Genomic DNA, 17,078 nt, shown 5'->3' with positions numbered 1-17,078 from the left:
ACAATGTCATACATTCACCCCAGTACAGAGATCTGGGCCTAAATCCATCGTTTTTTTGCTCACCATGCCATTCCAGTTTGAACCCAGCCATATGCAAATCAGTCTTGACCCTGTGCCCCATGGGAACAGTCCAGCCCGAACTGCCAAGCCAGGTCCTCCCTGGACTGGAAACAAGCATCCTAGGACCGGTTTCGGGCTTTCAGCCCTCATCAGCCAGGATAGCTTGATTCCAGTGGCATGGAGAGCAAGGGACTCACGTCTGAGCATACCCTTCCCACTCGGGGTGACAAATGCAAAAACAACAATTGATGGACAGAATGCAGAACAATGTCATACATTCACCCCAGTACAGAGATCTGGGCCTAAATCCATCGTTTTTTTGCTCACCATGCCATTCCAGTTTGAACCCAGCCATATGCAAATCAGTCTTGACCCTGTGCCCCATGGGAACAGTCCAGCCCGAACTGCCAAGCCAGGTCCTCCCTGGACTGGAAACAAGCATCCTAGGACCGGTTTCGGGCTTTCAGCCCTCATCAGCCAGGATAGCTTGATTCCAGTGGCATGGAGAGCAAGGGACTCACGTCTGAGCATACCCTTCCCACTCGGGGTGACAAATGCAAAAACAACAATTGATGGACAGAATGCAGAACAATGTCATAGATTGGTTCTGATGCTCCGTCCATCACCACCCCCTTTTGTACTGCTTTGTTCGCCATAAGTTGGCAGGGTATGCTCAGACGTGAGTCCCTTGCTCACTTTGCCACTGGATTCAAGCAAGCCTGGCTGAAGACGGCTGAAATGCCAGAAATCGGTCCTAGGAAGCTTGTTTCCGGTCCAGGGAAGGCATGGCTTGGCAGTTCGGGCTGGACTGTTCCCATGAGGCACAGGGTCAGACTGATTTGCATATGGCCATGTCTGAACTGGGGTGGCAGAGTGGGCTAAAGAACGGTGGTGGATCAAACCCAGATCTGTTGACTGGGTGTGAGTGTTTGATTGGTTCTGATGCTCCGTCCATCACCACCCCCTTTTGTACTGCTTTGTTCGCCATAAGTTGGCAGGGTATGCTCAGACGTGAGTCCCTTGCTCACTTTGCCACTGGTTTCAAGCAAGCCTGGCTGAAGACGGCTGAAATGCCAGAAATCGGTCCTAGGAAGCTTGTTTCCGGTCCAGGGAAGGCATGGCTTGGCAGTTCGGGCTGGACTGTTCCCATGAGGCACAGGGTCAGACTGATTTGCATATGGCCATGTCTGAACTGGGGTGGCAGAGTGGGCTAAAGAACGGTGGTGAATCAAACCCAGATCTGTTGACTGGGTGTGAGTGTTTGATTGGTTCTGATGCTCCGTCCATCACCACCCCCTTTTGTACTGCTTTGTTCGCCATAAGTTGGCAGGGTATGCTCAGACGTGAGTCCCTTGCTCACTTTGCCACTGGATTCAAGCAAGCCTGGCTGAAGACGGCTGAAATGCCAGAAATCGGTCCTAGGAAGCTTGTTTCCGGTCCAGGGAAGGCATGGCTTGGCAGTTCGGGCTGGACTGTTCCCATGAGGCACAGGGTCAGACTGATTTGCATATGGCCATGTCTGAACTGGGGTGGCAGAGTGGGCTAAAGAACGGTGGTGGATCAAACCCAGATCTGTTGACTGGGTGTGAGTGTTTGATTGGTTCTGATGCTCCGTCCATCACCACCCCCTTTTGTACTGCTTTGTTCGCCATAAGTTGGCAGGGTATGCTCAGACGTGAGTCCCTTGCTCACTTTGCCACTGGATTCAAGCAAGCCTGGCTGAAGACGGCTGAAATGCCAGAAATCGGTCCTAGGAAGCTTGTTTCCGGTCCAGGGAAGGCATGGCTTGGCAGTTCGGGCTGGACTGTTCCCATGAGGCACAGGGTCAGACTGATTTGCATATGGCCATGTCTGAACTGGGGTGGCAGAGTGGGCTAAAGAACGGTGGTGGATCAAACCCAGATCTGTTGACTGGGTGTGAGTGTTTGATTGGTTCTGATGCTCCGTCCATCACCACCCCCTTTTGTACTACTGCACTGGGTTGTCCAATCTGAGATTTTGTGTACAGTTGTGATCCTAAGCTAGCATGAATGGAGGGAGGTAGAAGTGAAGAGATCTGTTGAGATGTAAAGAAGCACTTGAAGGTGCGTTCCTCTCAGTCTCCAGAGTAAAATGATACCTCACTTGTGTGGGTTGGCCAAGGACCTGTGACTAGGAAGGGCCAAAAACATAAGGATTGAGGGGATAGCGCAGCGAACTCTATGCACTATATTTTTTTTAAATATGTTTTTAGGCAATTCTGCATTGGACACCCATACAAGTGATGTTTCATTTTTATCGGGAGACCAAGGGGAATGATGTTTGGTAGGACATTTGTGCCGGCACAGTAATCCCACACAGAAATGTGAGGAAAATGTGATTTTTTTTCCAGCTAAATTTGAGGTTTGCAGGGGATTCTGGGAAGGCAAATGTTGGGGGATCCACGCAAGCCATGCCTTCCTGGACTCCCCCGGGTGTCTAGTTTTCTGAAATGTGTGGGTTTTATAGGTTTCCCTAGATGGCCGCTGAGCCCGGGACAAAAAACGCAGGTGACCTCTTTGAAAAACCAGGTTGTTTTGTGATAGATAGATGGGCACCTGTGTTTTTGGTCCCAGGCTTGCAGACATCTAGGGAAACCAAAAAACACAGACATTTCTGAAAACTAGACACTCGTGGGAGTCCAGGGAGGTGTGGCTTTCGTTGATCCCCCAAAATGTTCCTTCCCAGAATCCGCTGCAAACCTCAAATTTAGCGAATAAGTCAGATTTTCCTCTAATATCTGTGTGGGAAAGTTGTGAGATCACCGTACAGAAACAAATTTCCTTCCACTCACCATTCCCCTCAGTGTCCCGATAAAAATGATACCTTACTTGTGCGGATGGGCAAAGTGCTTATGACATAGAAGGGCCAAAAACATGTAGAGATTGGTGGGGCCAAAGCGGGTCCTAAAGGGCAGTTTGTTTATATGTTTTTTGGCTGACGCTACTTTGGGAACCCACACAAGTGAGGTATAATTTTTCTCGGGAGACCAAGGGAAATGCTTAGTGGTGGGAAATGTGTGCCTGCGTGGTGATCCTACAGCCTACCCACACAGAAATGTGAGGAAAATACGACTTTGTAAGTAAATTTGAGGTTTGCAGGGGATTCTGGGTCAGAAAACACTGGGGGAATCCATGCAATCCACACCGCCAGCCAAGAGTCAGTACACACACACCACCATCCATGCACACCACCAGCCAAGCACTATCCATGCACACCACCAGCCAAGCGCCATCCACCCTCACTGCCAGCCAAGCACCATCCACATACACTGCCAGCCAAATGCCAACCCTGCACACAGTCAGCCAAACAATATCCATGCACACAGCCTGTTGGGTACAGCAACCAGCCCTGGCAGATTGCTGCTAGACCGACCCGGGGGGTGGGTGAGGGGGGCCTGGCAGATTGCTGCTAGACCGGCCCGGGGGGGGGGAAGGGGGGTTGCGTGTTAGTAAAAGGCACTGCTCCCGCTTTTGTTACTGGGACCCAGTATTGCAGTACTGCTGCAAAACCGCCCCTACTCCTACGTATACAAACACAACATAATCCCTGGTACCTAGTGTGCTTTCTGCCCCCGGGGGCAGATCAGGGCCTACTGCCAACATTTGCCTCGCGGGGGAGGCAGAAAGACTCTGGCAATTTTTTTGGGGGGTGGGGGCATTTGCATGCCCATTTCTGGGCATTCCCCCACCCCTATATACATAAAAGAAAATCCCTGGTGCTTTGTGTGCTTTCTGCCCTCCCGGGGGCAGATCGGGTGCTATTGCCCCATCTGCCTCCTGGGGGGTAGGGGCAGAAACACTGTGGAATTTTGCAGAGGGGGTCAGGGCATTGGCAGGCCCATCTCGGGCAGCCCCCACCCCTAAAAGTGCTCTAAAAATAAATCCCTGGTGCCTAGTGCGCTTTCCACCCCCAGGGGGCGATCAGAAAAACTGAATATGCCACAAAAAATATGGGGGGAGCTAAGGCCCGTGCCCAACAGGCTGCTGCCCCCCTCCTTGGTGTCCAGAGGATGGATCTCTGCTTGGGGATCGCCCTCCTGAATGATCCCCAATCAGGGATCCACTAGGGAGGGGGATATTCTCCCCTTTCCAATGATACTTCTCCTGTCTTTTTACATGCTTGGGTCACTGGGAGAGCCCCACAAGCATGTAGAAAATGAAACTCAACTCATTTCAGTTTTGGTTTCACTGAAATGTAGTCAGTGGGACATGCACGCTGATAGTCATTTCAGTGAAACAAACTGAACAGCCTCTGGAGCTTGGAAAGCTCGTCCCCAGCTCCTGAGGCTGTTTAGGGGTAAAGAAAATCCCTCTGGTGCCCGCACCGGAGGGATTTCCTGTGCCATGCAGTCAGATGCGCTGGAGCCGTCCGACACACATGAGCACTTTTGCGTCGGACGGCTCCCGTGCATCCACACGCAAAGGGACCTCTGAAAAAGCAAACACTACAACCAATAAACACGCATAAAATGCATAGTAAACGTGTTGTAGAACCAATGAGAAGATGAAACAAACCGATTAGAAATGCGTGCAGACAGGACGAGACAAACAAATCGAGCACGCTCTAAATACATGCAGCCAGGCAAAGAAAACCAATTGTAAACAGTAAATGCTGTGCAGTCTTAACCAAAAGAAAAAATTTCCACTCACCAAAGCGGATGGGAATGAGTCATTTGGCCAAGGTAAACTGATAAAAGATACACACAAGGGGGAACAGGCTACAACCAATAGAAACAGAGGAAAGGTAAAGTGGCAAGCACACAGACCAATAAGAAGTAAAGGCGGAATGTAAGTCCCTTTTAAGATATGTTGAATACAACAGGTTTCACTAGCACAGTGCCAGCGAAACCAAAATGTGGTAATATCAGGGAAATCATCAGGAAAAAACTGCCCGTCTGGCCATAAAACCGGCTCACAACTTCTAAAAAACGGACCCAAACACTCATCTTTCAAACCAGCCCATCGGGCACTGCCTGATTGCCCTACAGGCCAGTTCGAACCTGCATTTGGCGGATATTCAGTAAATATAAATGGGCAAACTATGGAAGGCCTCCGGACGCTATGATGGAAATAGAATACATCCACACATTGGGTACCAGTATATATTTAAACCGCCATATGCAGAGATTACAAGTTGTACCTTGTGAAGTACGAATACCTTATTTGATCTGGTTTACTTTTTCCTTCACATTTTATGACTCATGTTCCTGCATTTCTACCATTAAACACAGTAGAATAAGTACCAGGATGCTAGGCTAACCTCAATGGACCTGCGCTTTTTAGATGACAAGTGAAGGAGAGGTTTTTGAACGCTTGAGTGCCGCCCATTTATTTCATTTACTGGAGGCAGTTTGGGATTTTCTCTTTAATCAGTGAAACTGATGCAATTTGTCCTTTGTGTAAAGTACCCTCTCCCTCTTCAAATGTTGAGAACAGTGTTGCAACTGATCAAGGCTTAAACAGTTGTCTGGACTGGTAGACACCTAGAAGTGTTCCACAATGTGCAACGGGCTGATATAACTCAAAAGCAAAAAACAATACCAGAGAGGGAAAAAAACGATCTTCAAAACGGGGACAGAAAATAAATTGCTTCTTGAATATTTTTTGACTTTGCAGTAACCACTACTACTTCTACCACCACCACTGCTGCTGTTGCCACTATTCTCCACCTTCAACCTGTTCCCTGTTTGTTTTTTTAAAAGCAATTTAGCGCTATAGCAAAAGAGCGCATTTCATGCAATTTTTAATTTACTAATCCATCTCGGATTGGTAAATATAAAAAATGCAGGCCTTATTTTGTAGATGCGCACATCAGTGTAGATCGCCTACAAAATAAATCATCAGGCGCCTCCTAAGTGTTTTCTTTTACATTATTTTCTGCCATGTTGCTGTACAGCATGGCTAAAAAACATTATAGAAGCCAATATGTCTCATAGGCAAGACCTATTGGCTTTGCCAATGCTGGTTATACCTGGTACCCGCATTGAAGTGGAAGGAACTTCTGGGGGTCCTCCCTCCTCAGAAGTGTCTGGAATTTCCTGCCTTCCTGTCCTGGTCCCAGTCTGTATGCAGTCACAATAGGCGAGCGTGAAGTTCTGTGTGTGTGTGAACTGAGGTAGTGTCTTTGTAGTGAAAGTAGGGCTGTGCACAGCTCCACCCCCATCCTACCAGCCCCCAGTCTCTCTATAGTGTGGCTGTCTGGGAAGAATACACAAAGGCCAACTGTCAACTACACATAGTCATGTGATGCAGGAACAAGCTGAAGACACCAAATGGTTAGGGCAAGAAAATGCCAAATTTCTAAAAGTGACATTTTCAGAATTATGAATTGAAATTCGACTTTATCATTTAATAGAATTCTAAATTACAATTCTTTAGACACAAACATGATATTTCGATCCTCTCTAAAACAAATGTTATCACTTATTAACTGTAAAAAGGTAACCTAATGTTATCCTATGGGAGAGGTAGGTCTCACAGTAGTGAAATACAAATTTGTGAGGTTTCACTACCAGGACATGTAAAACTTAAAAGTACAAGTCCAACTTTAATTACAGTGAACCCTGTCCTATGGGCTTTCTAGAGCCTACCTTAGGGGTGACTTAAATGTAATAAAAAGGAAGTTTTACGCTCGACAAGAGGATTATCTTGCCAATTCGAACTGTCAGTTTAAACTGCACTATAGGCCACAAATGGCAGGGTCTAGACATGTTAAAAAGGCTACTTAAGTGGGTGGCACAATAAGTGCTGCAGGCCCACCAATAGCATTTAATTTACCAGCCCTGGGTATATGGTATACCACTTTACTAGGGACTTATAAGTAAATAAATATATGCCAATTAGGTGTAAGGCGATTTTACCATGTTTTAGGGACTGAGCACAAGCAATTTAGCAATGGTAAATTGCACAGAGTCCTAAAGCAAACAAAAACGAATTCAGCACAACAGGAGGAATGAAGGCAAAAAGTTAGGGGGAAGACCACCCCTAAGGCTGGCAGGCCTAACACAGAGCTTGGTGGTTTGTACTGAGAAAGCAGTGCCTCCTATGGATTTTTACTTAAGGTCAGACACCCATGTCTTGTGCAACATTCCAATGTACCAGAAAACACATTTCTAAATGACCTTGAAGGACTAAAGCCGGTTTTCTCTTAAGAAGACAGTAAAATTGTGATTCTGGGATGGATGAGCAACTCTAAGAACATCTGCCAGAAAGTGAGTATGTGTGTGTGGCAGATGTTGGGTGTTAATGAGCCAGTCCAGCCGTGAACTGATTTCAAACAAATATGTGTTTCTCTTTCAGAGTTCCAACTGGATTAGAAGATGTCTCCAAGTACCCAGATTTGGTTGCAGAGTTGTTGAGGAGAGGCTGGACTGAACAGGAAGTGAAAGCTGCTCTGGCTGAGAACCTTTTAAGAGTTTTTGAAGCAGTGGAGGAGGTGAGTGATACACATGCTTCACTTCTGTATCTCCACAACTGTTCAGCCACACCCGCTTCAGGGCATCGGTGTTAGGAGCATACTTTGAATGGACGTTCACTAGTACCCAAGGAAAGTGCTAGGTGTAAGTAACCTGAAATGTATTTGGAATCTTAGACAAAGGGCAGATTACTGGAGAACTAGACTAGCTATACGGTTGCCATCCCAACATTCTTTTTATTTAGAATTTTTTAATTTCTTTCTCTTGAAAACGGTTGTGCCATCTTGACAACTTAGATGAACCACTTGTTAGCCTACAGAGATGGGCTACCCCTGTCCACTCATTGTCCAATGCAAACATTAAAAAAAACTAAACTAAATTAGAAACATAAATTAACAAAACAGTACAAAAATATATCAAATAAAAAACACTGGTGTCAGATTCTTCAAGTAAGATAATTGCTTTAAAATTCCTTACCAATTTTACTTGTTTAGATAGTGTTTAAGCCAAATATTTGCTGATAGCTACTATGTAAAAAGAAATGTAGCTGAAAATAGCAACACGCAGCCTCATTAAAGCATCGCAGAGTAAGTTCCCTTAGACCTGCTTGTGACAGAAATCTGCTTTACGTAGTCAAGCTATGGAAGACAGTTCGCAGGGGAGCAAACCCACAAATTGAATGGAGAACTAGTCAGTTATCTGAAAAAAATACATTACTATGTAGTGTATTACCCTTTAGAGTACTTAAATAGTAGTTAGTAAAACACTTTCAAAGCTCCTTCTAGGGTAAGAGGTCTCTAGATGCTGCCCTTAATTAGGGATGTACGAAATTCCCAAAGTTGGCTCTTTCCACCTTTGCCACCACCTGGAGTGTTTTTATTTGAACTTCCCCGTTCACAATGTTTTTAAAAGAAATTCCATAAGATAATTCAGCAATGAATTTGTTTTTCCAAGAGCAACAACCTGCAAAATCTACCTTTAGCCGAAAATTCTCCAGCAAAATCAGAAACATAGGTATGAAGTGTAGTTTATGAAATAACTTTTATGAATTGGACAAATTCTGCAGCTCTGTTCAGTTTATTACCTACTCGGATCATTATTAGCACAATGATAATATAGATATTCTTAAATCACAAGGTGATGTTTGAAAAATCCTGACATGAGAGTGCAATACCGTTTTTCCAATTCAGAAAAGTGGGTAAATGGTGGAGTTAGCTAACAGAACACCCACAAAATTGGTAGATATATTTAGGGCAGAGATGTGAGGGGAGGCCACAGTGAAAAATATCCCCACTAGTAGAAAGAAAGAAAAACTTTGCAAGTGCTTTCCCTGCCACTTTTTTCATGCACAAATATCCTACTGGTTATTTCCGAATGAGAAAATGGAATTCACAGAGGTTTTCAAGAAGTACACCTGGAGACAGGTAACTGTTGCAGATTTCCTGGTGTTACCAGGAAAACGTTTGAAAATTCCAAGAAGCCATAAATAATTTTCACAAACCATTGGGTGAAAACTGTGCACAATAGAGTGTGTGAAAATTAACAGGTGCACAATTTCCACCAGATTAGAGCCAGAGCATTCAGAAATTAGGCATCAAGGACAATTTGTGCATAAATTCTGGGTGAGTGCAAAATTTATTTTTGTGCCATGTGGGAGTCAGCACATACCATTTGATCTCAGATTATGGTCTAGTTTTGGTGCGAAGGGAGTTTGCACCAAAATGGAACCATCTTGCCCATTCTGATTGGGGCCTTACACTGCGGCAGTTTTTTGCCCCTACTCTATGATTACTCGACTTTATTTATACCGTTTTTTTTAACTACTGTTCTCCTCCAAACTGTGTCCCTTCTGTCCCTGTCTAGATGTGCCTCCGTGGATTTACAGCCCATTCATTGAAGAACAATTTACTTTTATGGCTTCTGAGTTCCTCTTCAATAAGTCCTATTTCATTATCTCTTTTCTAAGAAGGCTCCTCTACTTGGCAAGAGTCAAGAATACACTTCCACGTCTGAGAACTGTTAGGCGGAGAGGCGTAACGAAATTGAGCAGGATAGCAGAAGTAAGACAATTGGATATTGATAAGCATAAACCAAAAACTAGTTTATCTTTCGGCCCTCTAGTAATGTGTCATTATTATAAGACTCGTTGGTACCCATTATATCAGTCTCAGGATGGTGATAAATGTAGTTGTCTTTGCCAGGATCAAACTTGGGCCAGATGGTTTCCGACAAAGTGGGCTACCATTTCCAGCATTTTAAGTGATATTAGAAGTTACATGAAAAAAGATGGGTGAGTCAACCGCTGCACATTATCATCCAGCTTGCAGGTTGCAAGAACAGATTAAAAAAACATTTTGCAATAACAGACTCTTGAATATAGATCTCAACTTTACCTAAATATCTCCCTGCAAAGTTTTGACTCGCCTAAACCCATTGTAAAGCACCTGCCCTCAAATATGTTAGAATTAGCATCAGAATAATAATTGAACCCAGTTCTAAAGAATGTGGGAAATAAATAAGACTGGAGCAGGTCGATTTTGGGCGGTTTATGTTTGGCACAATTCAATTGTACTGTAAGGAAACCTGGGTGAACCCCACATTGGCACCTGGCATTGTCACAGCTGACACCCTGGCTCCAAGATCGACAGGCAAGAAAGACTTCACAAGCCTAGAGGCGTTAAGTGCCAGCATTCACAAGAACACTATTAGCTGAACCACCTCCTCAGACACGCCATCCTCCAACATGGAACACCTGTCATTCAAGCTCCACACCACAGCCAACTTCATCCTAAGCGGCACTCAAATGCCACTCACCCTCGACACAAGAAATGATAGCCTACTCAGAAACCTGAACTTCCACCTGGAAGACCACACCAACCCAAACTCAAAAGCACTTATCAAAGACCTTTGTAGCCTAGGCCTCTCCCCAGCAAGTAAAAGGATCTTCCCACAACGCTGGACACTTCCTGAACCCCAATTTTACCACCTTTGACAACATCTAAATAGACGAGCCCAGACGGGACTCCTGGAGAGACCACACCCTCATCAAGCTCAGCATCCATATCACAGTCCAACACACACGCACCTCCGCCAGACCTATCTGTTAAAACGAACTGCATCACTGACAAGGACTAGAACACCGCTCTCTACACTCACTGACCCAAACTCAGCAATATCCTCCCTAAAGCAATCAAGAATTTCAACAATTGAATCACCTCCTGTGCAACATCCCCGACCCTATTCAAACACAGCAATACAACAAGATCTAGACATAAGGCCAGTTCATACACAAAGAAACTCAGACTGATGAGACGCTGGTGCAAACAACTCAAGTGCAAATGGAGAATGAGCTAGGACAATGCAGACAGAAGGCTATTCAAGTCCGCTTTGGGACACTACCTCCAAATGGTCCAGAGCACTCTGGTGGCCCACAATGATGCCAGCACCAAAAGAAGCAAAAAAACACATTGCCATTGTGAAGGATTTCACCTCACCAGAGGCTGCTTTCAACTCTTTATCACCCCATTGCAGTGCCTCAGCAACAATCTATCTTAATTCTTCAGCAATGAATCCCCGCCATTTACATCAGCCGGACCCAACAGACCTTGCTAAACACCTTCAGATCTTTTCCAGAGAATCCATGCTAACCACATGGCCCGTCATCACTCCAGAAGTGACCCCCACCATTATGAAGTCCATCTGCTTAGAGGCTCCATTGGACCCATGTCCCCACCACGCCTACTCAAGAGGACGGCAACCCATCAGCACCATATTTACACCCATGATGAATGGCTCCACCTCTTCCTCAACCTTGCCAGATGCTTGGAAACATGCAGCTCTCCTCTTATAGCTGAAGCAAACCTCTGCAGACCCTTCAATGTTCATCAAGTACAGACTGATCTCCATGCTACTATTCCCGGCCAAGGTCTTAGAAAACAATCATCAACACATGCCCCACCTAATACCTCAATGACCACATACTCCTCAACAGCACTCAGGCTGGTTTGAGAGCCAACATCATGAAAACTGCTCTCATTGCCACCAAGGATGATTTTGGATGGAGGAGACATGGCATGGCAGTCCTCATCCTTCTGGACCTCTCCACAGCAGTTGAGACGGTCTTCCAGTCCATCCTCTTCCAATGTATACAGTACATTGGAGTTCAAGGAAATGCACTCCGATGGATCCACTCCATCCTGAATGGAAGGGCAGAGTCAGGCTGGCACCGCAACTTCAAACGCCCACAACCTCATCTGCAGGGTTACGCAAGGATCCTCGTCAACGCATACCTGATAACTCTAGCCAGAATCATAACATCAATGTCCTCTCTTTAAACAAAAATTCTTCTCAACCCCTGTCCCCCCCCCCCCCACCCCCCCAGACAAGATTCCTAGTACCCAGATAAAGTTTAATGCCTGCATGACTGAAATCACCCACTGGATGAAGACCAACTGTCTGAAGCTAAACACTAACAATACCCAGTGATCCTCATGAAGAGCACTTCACCATGGGACTACTCCTGGTGATCAACATATCGATGACCAACACCCTGCCAAGAACCTCTGGATCATAATCAACGCAAACTCAACATGCCAAGCCAATGCTGTCAGCGCCTCACGCTTCCATTCCCTGAAGATGCTGAGGATGATTTTCATTTGGCTCCCAATCAGCATCTGGAAAACCATTGTACACGCCCTCGTCACAAGTAAGCTGGACTACAGGAACACCTATGCCGGGATCAACAAAAAACTCACCAGAAGTCTGCAGACCATTCAAAACTCAGTGGACAGAATCACTCAGACTCCCATGCCATACTTACGTCACACCACACCACACCTGAAGGAGCTCCACTGGCTCTCCATACACATACGAGCACATTAAAAACTCCTCTCCCACACTTTCAGGGCCCAGCATACCTTCAAAATCACATCTGCTTTCACAAACCTTCCAGACAGCTCTGCCAGCGGTGGTCGCTCCATTAGGGTGGAGGAGCTCCACCCACGCCACCCCAGTACATAAAAGATAATAAAACCGGTTTAAACCTGTTTTATCGTTTTATTTTAATCCCCTGGACCCACCCCCCCAGGACTCTGCCGAGTCTTGGGGCAGGTTCAGGGGAGGACACCGCTGGTGGGGGAGTGGTGGGCACTCCCTCACTGCGCATGAGGTGTTTGGCCGGCCGTCTCAGGCCGGCCAAACCCCTCATTAGTGAAGCTCTCTCCAGCCTCAGCTGCGTTGCAGGGGCTGGAGAGAGCAGGCACAGGCTCCCAGTCTGCGTAAGAGCACAAGTTGCCGACACTCAGGCCAATCCTGAAGCTGCTCTCACTTCAAAAGCATAGAAAAACATGCAGCTACACACAAAAGCCCCCTCCTCACCTCTAGAATTCTGCAAAAAGTTGAAGACCTGGCTTTTCGAGTAGTCTCACTTGGCCCTAGGTTTGGCTAGACTCTCCCGTACTCAGCACCAGTATACTCTCCTGGGTGATAGTGCGCTCTTCAAATCTGCATAACATACCAGAGCTGTTAGGGGGTTGATATTTAATTTGATGCTGTATGGCACAATTCGTCTGCCTTGCACTTTGCAAAAATCCAGTGAACATATTTTCTTTTCCTAACTGGAAATGCTAAAAGATGTTCTGACAGATATTGTATACTCTCAGCTGAAATGTGTTCTGTTGTCTAATAAAATGTTTAAAGTTTATAGAATTTCTTTAAACGTTGGATGGGACAGCCTCTTGTAACAAATAATTGGCCCACAAGGTTGTCCCTTGTCCCTTTAACAAATCTTTCAACAGAGTCAAGGCTTGGACCCATTAAAGAGGCTGTCCAACAATGGGAATGAACAACTAGGTTTGAAAAATATTCTAAAACGATTAAAACTTGAAATGATTGTATGTCAGCATATCTGATACATAATTACCGTCTTTTATAAATATTGGGTCTTAAATGTGGTTTACAAAAATATATTCTTTCATTGGGTCTAGGGGGCATATGTATCAACATCTGCATTTGCGATTCTCAAATAGCGATTTTTAAGAATCGCTATTTGAGAATTGCAAAACGGGATGTATTTAAAAAAATCGCAAAACTTTTGCGATTTCTTAAAATTCCTTAATTGCGATTAGCAAATTGCGAAATCGCAATTAAGGAATACCTTCCCATTCATTTCTATGGGCCAGGAGACCCATAGGAATGAATGGGAAGTAATTCTCAAATTGCGATTCGCAATTTGCTAATCGCAATTTGAGAATAATTTCAAAGGTGCAAGGGTGTCATGATGACACCCTGATGCACCCCTGAAATGAGCATGTGTGTGCATATGGCGCACATACATGCCCTAAGGGCATGTATGTGCGCCACGTGGCACTTTGTAAAATTCCAAAAAGTGCATTTTTAACAGAAATCGCAAATTACCACCAACTAGAAGTTGGTGGTAATTTGCGATTTCTTAAGGATAATTCGCAATGCTTTGGTGCGTGTTACATATCATTTAAGAAATCGCAATTTGCGATTTCTTAAATGCTTACGCAAATTTAAGAAATCGCTAAATTTGCGATTCCTTAAATTTGCGATGAGAATTTGCCTCATACATCCCGTTTTGCGAATTTTTAATCGCAAACGCTGTTTTTGCGAATCGCAGCGTTTGCGATTAAAAATTCGCTTGATACATATGCCCCTAGATGTTCTATCATTAACTCCAATTGAGCGATACTTTTGTAGACCATACAGAATATTTATGTCGGACTGCGTTCTGACAATTATATTATGGCCGGACACATTTGAATATTTTGACACTTTTGTTGGTCAGAATAGAGACCGATTCGGGGTCGTCCATTATATGGGTAGAAAACGGATAGAAACAATGGACCAATTCGAAATGGAGCGGGAAAATTGGCGTGGAAAAATAACTAGATAGGCAGCCGTATAGATTATAAGCAGACTTGTTAAATATGGAAAAAGACTAAAACTGTAACTTCAAAGCCAGACGTTATACGAGCTCCGAAGGCTCAAGCGAGTACGCATGGAAGCAGAAAAAATAACATCTAAATTGCAAAAGTCGGCACAATAGTGAGCTTTAAATGCTGCCCTGCAAAGATATCGTGCCAGGCAAGAGGGAGATGCTCTGGGCAGGGGACGGGTCTGGCAACAAAGCACGGAAATGTAAATGCAGCCGGCTGGTCTGGCAGAGAAGGTGGCAAAGGGTAAAAGAGGCTATACGCATGCACTATAAAACGAGCAATACTCTTCACTACTAACGATAAAAAAAATGTAAACAGTAGGAAAAAACACTTCTCTACGGAGCTGCAAGTTCCATAATGCAATCCATATCTACCATAGCTTCGTAACTGTGCTGTTTCCGTAAAAAGAAAACCTTTTCTTCGAGCCCTTGCTGTTCATATGAATTGTGCTACAGTGAACTGGAATGTCTTTTGCTTGTACAGCGGGCCAAAATATGAGCCAGTTTCTGGTGACTGGGATAAAACAGAAGACAACAGTTCTCCAGTGGTGTGAGTGGGGAGTGCGCTACCTACCTATACCTAAATGTCTAGTGATTGAACCTGCGAGGAGTAGCGTTCCCTGCTGTAGTATCAGGCTGGATACAGTCTAGTGTTCCATTGTGCCTGTAACCCACACTGAACACCCACCCACCACAGGCGTCACCAGTCAGGTGACCCTGACAATAAAAGGGGCCGAGCGCACGTGCTCGTGGCCAGTCTACAGCACCAGTAATCCTGTGTCCCGTGTCTGTATTGCCTGCATGCGGGCCTGAGGGCCCAATCACCACATTGGCGACGAGGGGGCTGTGCCCTGGCGTGCAGCAGCCCAGCAGATGGAAAAAAAGGGGGAGTGAGCTGCCCGTGACGGACCCCCTCCCCTGAGTAGGCGAGAAATGCCTTATCGCCCGCAGGGCATGTGAAGAGCCCTGGGCCTGCGAAAGCGAGGTGACCGGGAGCCCACCCCGCACCTCATGAGCCGGCCTGCTTTGATCCGCACCCAAGAGGCGTGAGAAGTGCCCCGGGCGGAAGTATGAAGGTCGGGAGCCCACCCCGAGCCCGCATGGGGCTGATCCCAGGAAGCGCCCGACGCGTCTGAGCCTGAGAGCCCGGGGGTGAGAGGAGCAGAGTGAGAGACCCAAGCGGAGCCCACCCGCGTTGAGGAGATAACCCTCCGTCTGAAGGTGAGCCTGCTGCGAGGCGGACGGGGAGTGGAGTAGCTAACCACTCCTCCGCCCCCCCCCCCCAGCGAGCAAAAGTGACTGGTGTCCGGGAGAGCGCCGGCCATCCACAGCGCCAGCCTATGCCCCAGTGCGGCGGAATAAAGAAGCGGCTACTCCTGGTGTGTGGGGCGGTATATCAAAGTGAGTGCCCCGGCCGCAGCTCGTCCCCCACCCCGCGCGAGAACTGAAGGAAGCTGCTGCGGGTGGGGGGGGACGCAAAGAAGAGTGTTTGCGGCCCGCGACCGATCAGGAGGCGTAAGAAATCCCCAGCACAGCGCCGCCGAGAAGGTGGCGAGCGTCCCAGCGCCTCCCCTGTCTGCGCGACACCAGCGACTGCCTCGGGTGCGGGCACAAGCGGAGCCCACCCGCGACGTAGAACGAACGGTGCCCACCGCCTGAAGTGTGAATGGGAGTAACTTCAGCCCCTCCCCCACCCCGCGCAGCGTGTGAGGAGCGAGCCGGCGGAGGTGGGATGAGACCAGGTCTGGACCCGGAGCGCGTGGCCCCGAGTGACAGAAGAGCGACACGAGCACCCTTTCCCCCCCCGCGCGGCCCGTGAAGAGTGAAGGCTGCCGCAGGGGGCGGGACGTGCTCAAATAAAAGCGCATCGAAGCGCGAATCAAAATGGGCGCGAGGTGCCCCCCCCCCCTTGCGGAGGAAAGGAAAGTCAGAGGCGCATTGGAGCGCTAATTAAGGAAATGAGCGCGAGGAGAACGGCACCAGCTACCCCCTGTCCCCACGCAGCATGTGTACAGCGAGGCTGCTGTGGGGAAGACAAATGAGTAAAGCGCCTACCTGGGTGCGAGTGCCGTGCCCGGTGGGGGAGTCCCAAGAAGGTGCAGCAGCCGGGTGAAGCCGTCTCACTCAGTGAAGACAGCGCGAGGCCTCAGAGGTTTTCAAAACCTGCCGATCACGTTTGAAAGAAGCACGCACTGCCATCTGGTGGCCAAAGGGCATTATTACGCCCACTAAGTAAAAGACAGTGACAGAAAAGGTACATGCACGAAAGGACATGAGCCAGGGAGCTGGGAGGCAAAAGTGCCAGGAAGAAATTAATGCAGCACAGAGGTAGCCCCTGCAGCCCAAAAGTGCCAGGAAGAAATTAATGCAGCACAGAGGTAGCCCCTGCAGCCCAAAAGTGCCAGAGGAAAGTGGAGCAGCACGAGGTGTCAGTGAGAAATGCACAGCAACTCTGGGAAAGATACCACAACAGTAAATCAAGGTGGACAAACTGTGCAAATGCCTACGCTGAGGTAGCAGACCCCACAAGTGCGCCTGTAAGAACATCTCGAAAAGGAACTGCTGCCAAGATTAAGCGCGGTGCGGTGACGCCTACTGGCCAGGGGTAGTCGCCGCAAGAGTGAA

The 17,078-nt window shown here is 47.0% G+C and overlaps 1 protein-coding gene across 1 annotated transcript in view; it reads left to right on the top strand.

Moving 5' to 3' along the window:
- DPEP1 (dipeptidase 1) overlaps positions 1–17,078 on the top strand; it is a 159,320-nt gene that overhangs the window by 128,599 nt on the left and 13,643 nt on the right. Inside the window, exon 9 of the mRNA XM_085637794.1 lies at positions 7,380–7,515. Within this exon, the coding sequence (XP_085493920.1) occupies positions 7,380–7,515 (136 nt within the window). The remainder of the gene's footprint in view (positions 1–7,379; positions 7,516–17,078) is intronic.

The sequence above is a fragment of the Triturus cristatus genome, chromosome 12 (assembly GCF_964204655.1).
Source record: "Triturus cristatus chromosome 12, aTriCri1.1, whole genome shotgun sequence".
NCBI lineage: Eukaryota > Metazoa > Chordata > Amphibia > Caudata > Salamandridae > Triturus > Triturus cristatus.
The sequence above is the reverse complement of the archived record's forward strand: the minus strand, read 5'-3'. Positions and strand labels throughout refer to the sequence as shown.